The 12,973-nt window shown below is 38.4% G+C and overlaps 1 protein-coding gene across 1 annotated transcript; it reads left to right on the forward strand.

Moving 5' to 3' along the window:
* The first annotated feature begins 837 nt into the window (after nucleotides 1-837).
* FGF23 (fibroblast growth factor 23) lies at nucleotides 838-9,187 on the forward strand. The gene is made up of 3 exons (XM_048933903.1): nucleotides 838-3,060; nucleotides 5,184-5,287; nucleotides 5,772-9,187. The coding sequence occupies exons 1-3, from the start codon at nucleotides 2,838-2,840 to the stop codon at nucleotides 6,207-6,209; spliced, it is 765 nt and encodes a 254-aa protein (XP_048789860.1). The 5' UTR covers nucleotides 838-2,837; the 3' UTR covers nucleotides 6,210-9,187.
* Nucleotides 9,188-12,973: the final 3,786 nt, after the last annotated feature.

The following is a 12,973-nucleotide window of genomic DNA, read 5'->3' on the forward strand; positions in this document are numbered from 1 at the left end:
CAAACTGCTCTTTATGACATTGTACTTCATCTTGAGTTCTATCAACCACTTTAGGTTTTTACAAGAGAATAGGTAGTTTCAAGTCAGAAGCAGCATTCATAAAGCTGAGTTTTCTACTTCATCTCTGGGAGTCTGAAAAGTGGCATAGGAAAGCGAGGATTCTCATAGGGCACATTTCTATTTATACTGATCTTGTTTCCAGTATTGCGAAAAATTGAAGTGAAAGTCAACAGTACTCCTGGGGGCAAAATACTTCACCAACAGCTTAAATTACTAAGTATCCCAGAGGAGCCCTTTGAAGGTTGCTGTGTATCTGTTTGCTCTCCAGCTGCTGTCAGGTATCCCTACAGGGGGAAGTGGAAGGCACAGCAATGTGGCCATCCTCATGGTAGAAACCTCTGTGTTAGTTACTAAGGCATAAGCCAGCCCTGTTCTTCCCCACCAGCACACTTCAAGCTTCCAAATGTTCTCACAGTGCAATTTTCAGAGCATCCACTTTACTTCCATTCCTTTTAAAAGCGTAGGTTCCTCAGAGCAGGGATTAGCCTATTTCCATGTTTCAGCACAGCACTTTGGAACACAAATGTTTGTGAAAAGCTAAAATCCACATTAGTATTCTTTTTCCAGCAGAGAGTTTAATATATTTGTTTAGCCCAGCAGCTTATACTCAACTGCCTGGAATTTTGCTGATACAATGAAAATCTTCTGAAAATGCATAAGAATTTAAGCATGTGGAAGTACTCTTCACTTCTTTGAGATATTAACAAAAAACAAAAAACAAAAAAAAAAAAAAGAGAGAAATAAGTTCTCAAAACTGACACACGCTAAGAAATGGCCTGAATTTCACCACAGAACTCTTTCTATGCAGCTAAGATCTCAGAAAGAGTTCAGAACACTGTGTAATGATAAGCACAGAAGGGCTTTATCATGTATATGAAATATTGAATGAGAAAAACTGCATTCACAAATAACAAAAAATATATGCGCCTCTTGTGGAAACCTTTGTAACTGCTTCTGAGATATTCACATCCACATTTCTACAGTAGTCAAATGAAAGAGAGCAAAGGAAAAAAAAAATGCTTATGTTTGATACCAGACAGAAAAAAAAATAGTGAATAATTTTGACACTAAATAGATACACTTAAAAAAGGAAACGGAAAAGAAAAAAAGGTGGTTTTTTCCTTCTTAGATAGCTTTTAAATTATTATGGCAAAATGTTTCAGGTGCTATAATCAGTAATCAGTGAAATGTCTGTAGGCTAAATTGCTTCTCAGTAAATACAGTTTTGTCAATCTGCTCAGATTGACCCTTATACGCTTTGGCTGGAGAGTGCTGTCATTTACACAGGTGCAAGTTTCTAGATTTACACAGGTGTAATAGAAGAATTTGGCAGAGTTTTGTTAGTTTTAAGCTTTAAAATATCAGGTCAACTGTCATAGTTTTATCAAGTTTTAATATATTTCTGTGCTGATGACACTGCTTCACAGGTGTTGATAGAACAAAGAATTTTGCAGTGTCTAACTAAATCCTGTAACCTACTAACATCTCTGCCTGAAAGCAGTGAATCCCGGACCACTAGACTTAAAATCTCCAGACGTCTTCTTAAAAAGTGATTCATTTATTGTTTAGTACTCTTTTCATCATAAATACTCATTTCTGAAACAAACAAGCAAACAGCTAAACACAGCCTACTTTCACAACTATTCCTATCACTGTTGTTTAATCTGTATAGCCAGCATCCCATTAGTACAGTACTTTTATACAATAATCAGAATAATATTGTTTTAAGTCAGAAAAGTTGTTGATGAAACTTTTGTACATTGACAGGACAAACGAAAAACAGATAAGGTATCTTGGAACAATTTTAACATCATTTATTAATTTTCAATTTACTCACATCCCTTTGTAGCTTTTCCAAGCTTGTTTGCTATACCTGAAGCAATAGAAATGTGCCAGTAGGAATGATTTTAGTTTTGATTCAGATCCTAGATCTTCTTGCCATGCTACTCTGTGTGGCTCAATAAAAGACTGCTAACCTAACATGCAACAAGGGAACTTGCAGATTCTAAGTGTTCTGGAGCTGATCTTCAGCTGTTTGGTCAACTCCAAATTATCTAAGTGATTCAAACAGGAGAAATAAAAGGGACAGCTTAGCTGGAGTGAGGTGTGTGCACATCAAGTTTCACTTGCTTAAATGAGGCAACACAGATATCAGTCCAACAAACTCACTGCTAAACTCACACCGTAATGAAGGAATCAGACCCAGAACAACTTATTCTCAGATTGTGATGTATCTGTGATTTTTTTTTTAATTTGTGTTTTTGGCTTTAATTTGCTGTTTTCAAAAAATCAGAATGCAATTTAGAAATGAAGAGGGGAGGCAGAAATCTAAATCTGAGAAGAAGAAGAAAAAAGATACATTTAACAGGTCATTCTCTTCACAGAAATTACAGTGGATTGCTCTTTCTGGATTTAACAGTAGAGGCATGGGAAATTTTCAGATGTCACAAGTTTGCCGATAACACTTGAACATATGATTAGCTTTCGTGAGCTGTCTTTAGAAACCTTATATTTTTTCCCCCTACACCTTGCCCAGAGATCCTACGTGCTTTCCTTCCCCTGAGGTTTTGGAAAACTTAAAATGTTGCTTTGACAAAAATCAAGGATGTGGACAAGTTTTTTTTTCCTGTGTGATGTCACTTTTCCTGCTCTTCATAAGCCCCTGCAAAGAAGGGAACTTATCTGAGGATTCTTGCTCCAGACGCAAACAAGGGAAAGTGAGAAGCAAAAGGAGTATCAAGTTTCAGATACTAAACAGCCACTAAGAGCTGAGAACCATGCCGCACACCAGTCTCTGCAGCTGCCTGGAGTACATGCTGCTTGTGCTCTGTATCCTGAAGGCTGCAGTTGGCTTCCCCAACTCCTCTCCACTGCTGAATCCCAGCTGGCGGAATGGAGATCAGCTGATGCACTTGTACACTTCTACAGAGAGGAACAGCTTCCATCTCCAAATCAATGCTGATGGCCACATCAGTGGTGTTCCTTACCAAACCATTTACAGTAAGTAACTTATTACGGACCCTCTGTCTTCATGGGAGCAGGGGAGGGCTAACTAGAATTTTGCTTTCTCGCTACCTGTAGAAAATTCCATCTTCTTGGGTGGAAAGCAAAGAGAGGAGCAGAGCTATGGAATCAAAAACACAATTATAACACTCATTTTGTTTAAGAAATAATTTTCTTCAAAGAAATATAACAGGTGAGGAATATCTTTGTTGAAGATAACTGAAGTTGTGTGGTTCCTGTGATGCTCTGCAAGTAAAAATTACCTGGATTATCCTTCATTTCATGATTTTACCCACAGTTTCTTGTGGAATTTTTTATTAGTAGTTGATAATGACATATCCCAAAGAGCTACTTTCCACTGCAGTAATAGCATTGCGCTGAAAAAAATCACCATAGCAGTTGTGAAAACCTGATTATGGTAATAAAATATTTTGGGGTGGAGATATTCTAACTACTAAAATTAGCTCATTTTCTTCCAAGTGTATCAGTACCACTCTTTATTGAAAATTGGTTTATAAGAGAATCTATAGATATGTGTATTTAATGCAGATGCATGGCAGAAAATCAGTTGTGCATAGAATGTGGGTAATTAAGCATGCAACAGTTGATAAAATGGGGGGAAACTGTGAAAGTCCAGACTGTAATAAATGAAGTGCTAAGCCTTTGGAGTTCATCAGAAGTAATTGTTCCCTTTTGTAACTAGAAGGTTCTATCATAGTTTATTTTCATGGAAAATTCAGGAATTCTTTGCTGGATACCTGCCTGAACATATTAGCTAGTTAAAAAATAAAGAAAGAAATCAATAATTGAAATAAAAATAAAAAGGTGTAGTTTGGCTTGGTTTTGTTGTAAGTCATTTTTTAGGACAAAGAGTTCTTAGAGAAGACTCCAAAATTACTTATCTTTTAGCAGTAGCTATGCACACAAGTAGCTATGCATCATAAAGTCATTTTTATTACTACTGCATAACATGCCCTTCATCCACACAATTATATTTAATAAGCACATCTTGTGATACTTGTGCAAAATAATATAAGGAACAAAAGACAATTTTAGAAGTTTAATTTATCAAAGAGAAAAAATAATCAAGTTCTCCTATTTCTCTTTCAAGGAATTGATGAAACACTTGTAGGAGTTTCTGCTCTGTCTTAGTGTTATTTTTCCTGTATATCTATGGGTTTTATAAAATTTGTTTTTAGGCATGTTGGGCAATAATCAGGGAGATGCAAAAGAGAAAACAGCCAGTAAAAAATCATGTTTTGCCATATCTGTCATGAAAAAAAATCCATATATATTTGAAATGCTCACAGGAGGGGTTGAAATCAAACAGTTAATGAGTTCATGAAAGGGAGGATGACTGAATTTCTGCCAGGTCACCACACTACCACTGCCACTGAGATTCCAGGTAAATAAAAAGTCCAAAGTGCTGCTCAGGCTGGGAGGAGGCTGGATGTGTACAGCCCTCCTGGCTAGAGACTAAGGGTTACAGGGGACACACTCTGTTTAAGAAGATGGCAAGCCATCCACCATGATCCACAGATCAAGGAAAATTACTTTTCAGCCTTTACTTAGTACTAATAAACCTGGTCTTGGAGTACTATAAAAAGCTCTTTGAGATGGATGTGGCGAAATTGGAACTGTTCTAAAAGAGAGTTTTCAGGATAGTCAGTGGCCTTGAACACAAACAATTTTGGAAAAGGTTGAGGGAGCTAAGCTTATTTAACGTAGTAAAAAGTAGTTTAAAGTGAATATCATAGGGCAGTCATAACAATGAGGCAATCAAACTCCCTCTGGTCATGGCCAGGGACAGAACATAGGAAAAACTGTCCCGGAGTGGGCTTGGGTCTTCAATTGGGATGTCAGAGAAAAAAATTGTTTGGAATGTTAGTTCAGCACTGGAACAAGGCATCAAGACATGTAGCGGCATCTCCACTCTAGGAACTTTTCAAGGATCAAACAAAGCCACATCAAATGTGATCTAGGGTGCAAATAGTCCTAAATGACATAGAAGATGGGTTCAAATCCATCAATGGACATTTCAAGTCAGTGTGTGGACCAGTAAGGCAAGAGTGTGGTGTCAAATGGGATTCTGGATTTGACATATTTGCTTTCTCAAACAGGTGCCCTAATGATCAAGTCTGAGGGTGCTGGCTATGTTATAATCACAGGCGTGAAGAGTGGACGCTACCTATGCATGGACATGAAAGGAGACATTTTTGGATCGGTGAGTTACTTTTACAGATAACAGGCACAGGCACAGTCTGCTACATACAACCCATTTCCTCAGCTAGGGCAAATCTGTACAACTACAGCAGTAGGATGTAGATTTTGGCAAGCTGAGAACCTGCCACTTAGGTTAAACTTTCTCTCCTCTTTGATTGTTCTGAATTGTAGAGCTGATAAAGAGCACATCTGAGTTCCTTCTGGAATATATGAAAGCAGAAAGAGATCCAATGAGATCTTGTAATCTTGCTGTGGTATAGATTCACAGTAGCTCAAACAATGTAGCCCTCTGTTGAAAGCAGTGCTAAGTAATACCTCTGTTGAAAATTCCATATTGGATTAACATGAGTTGTCTGAGTTGCAGACCTGGAAGATCAAAAACACCTTCTGCAGGATCTCATCTGTCTTTTCCTCTTTAACAGGTGTTTGTCCTTCACCAAATCCCTTTGTTGACATTTGTCTTTTTTTTTTTTTTCTTCTCTAAGCATTATTTCAGCCAAGAGGATTGCGTGTTCAACCAAAGAACACTGGAAAATGGATATGATGTGTATCAATCTCCCAAGCACCACTTTCTGGTTAGCTTAGGCAGAAGTAAGCAAGTTTTCGTCCCTGGTATGAATCCACCACCGTACTCCCAGTTTTTGTCCAGGAGAAATGAAATCCCTTTGTTTCGATTCAACACACCTGAACCCCACAGAAACACTAGGAGTGCAGATGTTGATCCAATGGATCCTCACCAGATCCTGGTCCCACAGAGAAAGGTCTCTGCATTAGAGTCTCAGCTGCAACTGCAAATGGACTTTTCCCATGTGCCCAGAGAACCCGTGAGAGTCAATCAGAACGATGTGGTCAACCCAGATGACCCACACGCTATGATGGATGCCAGGAGATATGCTAGTCCTCGCTTTTACATTACAAGATAATGGCAACCACTTGCAAATTGATGACATGAATGAATATAACAGACAGAAGTGCCTAAAACACTCAATCTGATTTCTAACCCTCAGGGTGGGCTGCTAGAAACCCAAAGAACATTGAAAAAAAAAAATTATTTCAAATTTTGTCCTTATGCATGACGGTTTACTGAAAAAGGATGTTGCACTCTGCTTTACTGAAAAGACAATCCATTTTCAAAATGTATAATAGAAACTAAATATTTTACGGTCTGAAATACCCTTAGTATGCCTAAGTGAAAAACAGAATTCACTTGAATGTAATGATGAACTAGTGTTATGTTACTGATGTGTCTGGAAGAAGACTTGAGCCCTCTAGGATTAGAAACTCCAGCAGAGGCAGAGAATCTTCTTACTAGCTCACTTGCAAGCACAGCAGACTAACTGACCTACAGTGTGTTATATCATCACATAAAACTTGCCATATATATTCTTAAGTGTTGAGATTGGAGCTTCGGTCTCTTTTTGTGCCCATAGCAGTCAGAAAGTGACCACTCTGGTGACAAAAAAAGCAGTGCATAAAGAAAACTGGAGTAGCTGACAGGGATCAAATGGCCTTGTGTAGACAGTCATTTCTGACACCTATTGAATCCAAGCTGAGGTTTGAAAAATGAGTATTTGAGTCTCACCGTTCTCTCAAGTTCTCTGTCACATCTCTCTATTCACGTAATTATAGCAACACAATATGGAAATGCAATATAGAAACATTCATTAGTTTTGCATGTTTCTAACCCAGAGGGAAGTACCAGGATCAGTATATGCCAAATAGGCTAGTTTATTTTGACCAGTGCTCTCCAAGACAAAAAATCCTCTCGGATTATGCCTCACAGGCGAATTATTAATGGTTAATGCAGACTCACATCTAATGAGTAAAAAATTAAGCATGTATTTAGAAAAGGAGCTTCTACGTTTGACATCAAAGTTTTTACCTAATTCTAAGCAGACATCAGATGCTTTATATGTGTAAGAGTGAAATGACTTCAATATTATCAGATTTCTAAATGTTGACAAAATCTAGGCATCTAGATTGACGTTTGTCATGGGTAGGTTAGTTACCAAAATGTAAATTCCATGTATATATTTGAAGTTTACCAATCTTTAGGTAAGATAAGATATTTGCAGAGTTGAGTTTTCTTTCTAATTTAGGTGAAAAATGGTTAAATTTAGTAGAGCTTCACTGGTTTTAATGGAGCTACATAGAGGATTCTGAATATTGTATACATATTTAGCACTTCTTCTCCTTTATCTCATCTGCTTGTAGTCATATATTCCTGGAATTTTAAATGTATGTGATTCTGAAAAAGTGCTTGATATACTTCAGCAGAAATCAATAGCATTAGAAATCAACAGATAGAGAAAATTCCAGCATGGCAGATAAGTGAAAATATCTTTGTGTTTTTTGTGTGTGTGCACTTTCTTCCATTTTATTTAATAGCATATTTAACAGCCTGACACCAGTCTGAAAATGATGTGTTTCATCCAGCTTTTTTCATAGAAGTAGCACATCATAAGATGTCAGGCTAGATTCTAGTCTTTCTCTTCCTACTATTTAGTGAAGTAATTCACTGAAGCCACTGAAGTCAGAATCGTGTTACAATATCAAAAGTAAGGCCCTCTGTTTGTTTTCATGGAAATTGCTGAATATTCACTGCAGAGTCTGTCCTGCTGACAGCATTTTAAATAATCTACACAAACATATATAAATATACACACGTAAAATATCTTTTCATCTACAACCTCCAAGTAGTTACTTTAGAATAACCACACTATCTCATTCTGCTGCAATGAAGGTTTTGCCAGATAATGTGGTTCTTAATTCATACAGGATTAGGATTGGATCAACTGTTATGTCTCACAAATTATTTATTATTATCATGTTTATAATTAGTTTTTAAAGGAAAGAAGTTATTCTAATGGATTGGGGAATTGCAGGTCAGGGAGATAGCTATGTGTTTTCTTGCTTATTCAAAATACCACAAGCATTTTTACTTTGTTGCCTACACAGTGGGAACACATGATTTTATGTTCTATTTAATAATTTTATTTAATTCCTTTACCATTGTTGGCTTTCTCTCCTTGAGAACTTTTTACTGCAGTTACACAAGCAGAATTTTTTTCTGTGCTCCAGAGTTCTCTAGGACACAAAGTCAACAGACCTACAGAAGTTTGAATCATGAAAAGTTCTGTCTCAATCCATATTAAGCTTTGATGACAAAAATCTCTAAGGTTAAAACTCTATAATATCTCTATCGGTGCATAAGAAGACAAAAAGTGTTGCTCAGAGATTTAATCCTTGTGTGTTGAATGAATGCACAGTAAATTTTGCATCAAAAACACGTTTCCAACTATGAAGAACTTTATCAAAAGTGTCAGGAGAATTATTTCTTCAATGGAGATGCTGGCCATCACCAGCTAGTTAGAAAGCATTACTTTTTAAATATTGCAATATTTATTTATTTATTTGAGTGGGTCTTATGTCCTACAGAATATTTATAAATATTTATAACAATGAATTGTGCTGACTATTATAGTGACTATTAAAATAAAAGTACCAATAAATATTTCTTTCTCTAGAAATGGTCGATTTTATGTTGTTCATTTGGGCCTACTGTTCCAGAAGAACTTGCATGAACAAACAGTACTACTTGTTCCTGAAAATGTCTGTACTACTATCCTCTGTGATTCTCAGCTTTAAAAATTGAGGATTCCTGGCTGTTTCATGCACCACACCTGTGAAAACTAGGTGAAATATGATGAGAAAAACAAAGCCTTAGTAGGTGTAAACAGATTTGGAAGGGATTGTCATATCTACTGGCATCAACAAAATAGCAACGGAAAACTACTGGTCTAGCAGTTCAGTCTTGCTAGGAAAAGTGATTCTGGCTTCAAGGTCTTAGGATTAGGCAAATTACTGTTGCTGCTATTTATTTTACTGCTGTATTCCAACACTATTCATATTGCTGTATACTCAGGCTTTGTTTTGCAGTAGGCACATCATGGATTAAATAAATTGCAGAACATTTCTTACCCATGGTGGTCCCCAGGCCTACAAAGACCTAACAGAGATCTTCAAAATGACTAAGTGCTCTTGGGTCTGACAGATTATTTCCTTGCAGTGCTCCCTCACCATGGGTAACCTACGGTGCTCAGTACAGTACAGTCAGTGTTAATGAAAGCCATCAGTAGCATCTTTCGCATCTTTCATGGTTTCATTACCAAGAGAAACATCATGTTACTAAGTACCACTTAGTACTGCTGCATTTGATGGTATGAAGATAATGGACTTCAGTTGGAGAAATCAGGTAGGTGGGGTTCTCTCTCCTCCAAGATCCCCCTCTCCTCCCATTGCTATAATATTAGATCTATGGCTTTAAAAGGAGGAACAAGCACAATAGAAATATGCAATATGGATTGAAACATATGTGAAACCTCATAGATGTCAAGGCATTATACAAAAATCAGTATTATCACTTAGTTTCCCGCATTTAAAATCTTGGTACTGACTTGGGAACTTTTGAGCACACTCAAGCTGTGCACAGGGAAATAAAAAGAAGCATGCTGCAGAGCAATCATGCAGCATAGAAGAAACAGACTTGGAGATGCCTGGAATGTGTGGATGACAACTTCTTGACACAGGTAGTAGGGGAACAGACTAGGGATGTGTTGCTTGTTAACATAGAAGATCTGACCTCTTCAGTGACCTACTTGGATGCATCCCATGCATTAGAGCACTGGAATGTAGGGGAGCTCAAGACAGCTGCTTGACATTCAAGCACCACTTCTTCCAGTCTCAAGATCGGTGCATCCCTAAGAGTAAGAAATCAGGCAAAGCTGGCAGGAGACCCCACATGGATTCACAAGGAGCTCATTAAAAATCTCAAACAGAAGAAGAAAGTTTAGGAAATGTGGAAAAGGGGTCTGACCAATTGGGATGAGTACAGGAATGTTGTCAGCGCATGCAGGGATGCAACAAGGAAAGATAAGGCCCACTTGGAATTAAATCTGGTCAGGGAGGTCAGGAACAACACCAAAGGCTTCTTAAAGTATGTCAGTAATGTCAGTAGCAAAATGAAGACTAGGGAAAATGTGAGTGCATAGCTGAATGAGGCAGGTACCCTACTAACAGGACACTGAGAAGGCAGAGCAAATGAATGCCTTTTTTCTTTTAAGACTGACCTTTGAGAATCCCAGGCCCTGGAGACGAGAGAGAAAGTCTGTTGAAAGGAAGACTTCCCCTTGATTGAGGAGGACCTGAACAGACATCATCTAGGTAAACTCAACACAAAAATTCATGGACCCCAGCAGGATGCAATCGCGACGGCTGAAGGACCTGGCAGAAGTGATTTCTGAACCACTCTCTATCTAATCTATGAAAGATCATGGAGAATGAAAGAGGTGCCTGGGGACTGGAGGAAAGCCAGATAGCCTCACCTCCACTCCCAGTAAAGCAGATGGAGCAGTTTATTCTGAATGTCATCTCCAAGTTAGTGAAGAAGGTTATCAGTAGCAGCCAGCGTGCATTCAACAAGGGAAAAACCATGCTTTACTAAACTGATATCCTCCTATGATGTCATGACCAGCTAGGTATGTGAGGAGAGAGCAGTGGATGTTGCATACCTGGACTTCAGCAAGGCTTTTGACACTGTTTCCCATAACATCATTGTAGGTAAGCTTAGAAAATGAGGGATAGAACAGATGGATTGAGAGCTGGCTGACTGGTAGAGTTCAGAGGGTTGTGATCAGTAGCACAGAGTCCAGTTGGAGGCCTGTAGCTAGAGGTATGCTCCAGGGATTGATGCTGGATCCAGCCTTGTTCAACATTTTCATCAATGACCTGGATGAAGTGATAAAGAACACCTTCAGAAAGTTTGCTATGATGCAAAGCTGGGGGGGTAGTACCTGACGCAACAGAAGGCTGTGCTGCTGTTCAACAAGACCTGGACAGACTAGACAGTTGAGTAGAGAGGAACCTGATGAGATTCAACAAGAGCAAGTATAAAGTCTTGCATCTGGGGAGGAATAATGCATCAGTACAGGTTAGGAGCTGACAACTGGAGAGGAATTCTGCAGAGAAGGAGCTAGGTATTCTGGTGAACAATAGGTTGGTCATGAGCCAGCAGTGTGCCCTTGTGGCCAGGAAGGCCAATTCTGGGTGCGCTAAAAGGAGTGTGGCCAGCAGGTCGAGGGAAGTGATCCTCCTCCTCTGTTCTGTCTTGGTGAGGCTGTATCTGGAATAATGTGTCCAAGTTTGGACTCTCCAGTTCAAATGACAGGGATCTTCTAGAAAGAGGGCGATAGAAGTGATTAAGGGCCTGAAGCATCTCCTGTCTGAGGAAAAATTGAGAGAGCTGGGTCTCTTCAGCCTGAAGAAGATAAGGCTGAGAGGAGGTCGCATCTCTGTCTACAAACATATAAGGCACGGGAGTCAAGATGGTGAAAGTAGGATCTTCAGTGGCAAGCAAACAGTTGAACAAGGGGCAACAGGCAGAAACTGGATCGCAGGAAGTTCCATATTAATGCGGGGAAATACTTCACTGTCAGAGTGTCAGACCACTGGGACAGGCTGCCCAAAGAGGTTGTCTAGTATCTGTCTCTGGAGATATGAAAGACTGACATGGACACCCTCCTGAGTAACCTGCTATTGGGAACCTGATCTAGCAGGGGGAGTTGGACTTGATGATCTCTAGAAATTCTTTCCAACTTCTACAATTCTGTGATCCTGTGATTAGTACAGCACCAAAGGCAAGAGCATGGCTGATACTGGCAAAGGACAATCAAGGAAATCTATACTGTTACTGTGCTTTTCTAAAAGCAAATATCTTTAAATGAAACAAAACTAAACAAGCAAACAAAAGCAACTAAATCCTTCATCCCTATCTCAGGGCCAAACAAATTGTAGGAAAAAAAAAAACCAAAAAAGTCACTTTTTGCTAGAAGTGTCTGTAAATAGTGACATTAAAGAATGATACTTGAGCAGCAGTATGAATGATGTCCAGCTTAGGGCGTGAGAAAGGCTTATTTAGCCAAGAGAAGGGTCTGGGGAAACCTCATTACCTCTCATACAATAGCATTAATGACTCCTTACCTTGACCAGAGACACCTATCAGGATTTGGCTTATCTAAATGCAATACCACCAACTACTCATGAAAGGTCTATACTACCCCAAATTATTCCCCTCTTTTGTTGTTTTCAACAACTTTCAGCTTGTAGCATCATTACTTTTGAAGTGTATGAGCTTGCAGTCTGTAGAAGCTTGTTTCATGCCATTTCTTTAATCCTACTTCTCAAATTCATTATTTCCTCCTCTACACGATATTTTGACCAACTTAGTTGTTAGTGATGCCTCCTGACATTTCCACATTCCTACATTTTTTTCTTCAAAGTCATTACAAAAAAAAAAATTGCCCAAAGAAGAACTTTGATCTCCAACACTACTTGTTACTTATATGTGTGTAAATTGATTGCATGACTTATTATTATTATTTTTTTCCTTAGTAACATTCATCTTTTCCAGCCGAGTTGAGGATTTCCATCATGGCATTGCATTAAGTGTTCAGTTAAAATTCACTTGGTTCTTATTCCACCACCGTTCCCTTGCCTAGGTGTAAATTATTTAATCAAAGAACCATCAGTTTACCTGTGTGAACTACCTATGGTAAAACCTTATTTAGTTATATTTCAGGTTTCATTTATTTCTCTGTCTGTAATTATATTCTTCAGAATTTGTTCTAAA

This window comes from Lagopus muta, chromosome 1, assembly GCF_023343835.1.
Source record: "Lagopus muta isolate bLagMut1 chromosome 1, bLagMut1 primary, whole genome shotgun sequence".
NCBI lineage: Eukaryota > Metazoa > Chordata > Aves > Galliformes > Phasianidae > Lagopus > Lagopus muta.

What these genes read in the sequence shown, in the direction of transcription:
- FGF23 (XM_048933903.1), top strand. Translation starts at nt 2,838, where the DNA reads ATGCCGCACACCAGTCTCTGCAGCTGCCTGGAGTACATGCTGCTTGTG. An exon ending in TCCTTACCAAACCATTTACA is followed by an intron (nt 3,061 to 5,183) that starts GTAAGTAACTTA and finishes TTTCTCAAACAG; the next exon opens with GTGCCCTAATGATCAAGTCT. An exon ending in AAGGAGACATTTTTGGATCG is followed by an intron (nt 5,288 to 5,771) that starts GTGAGTTACTTT and finishes TTCTTCTCTAAG; the next exon opens with CATTATTTCAGCCAAGAGGA.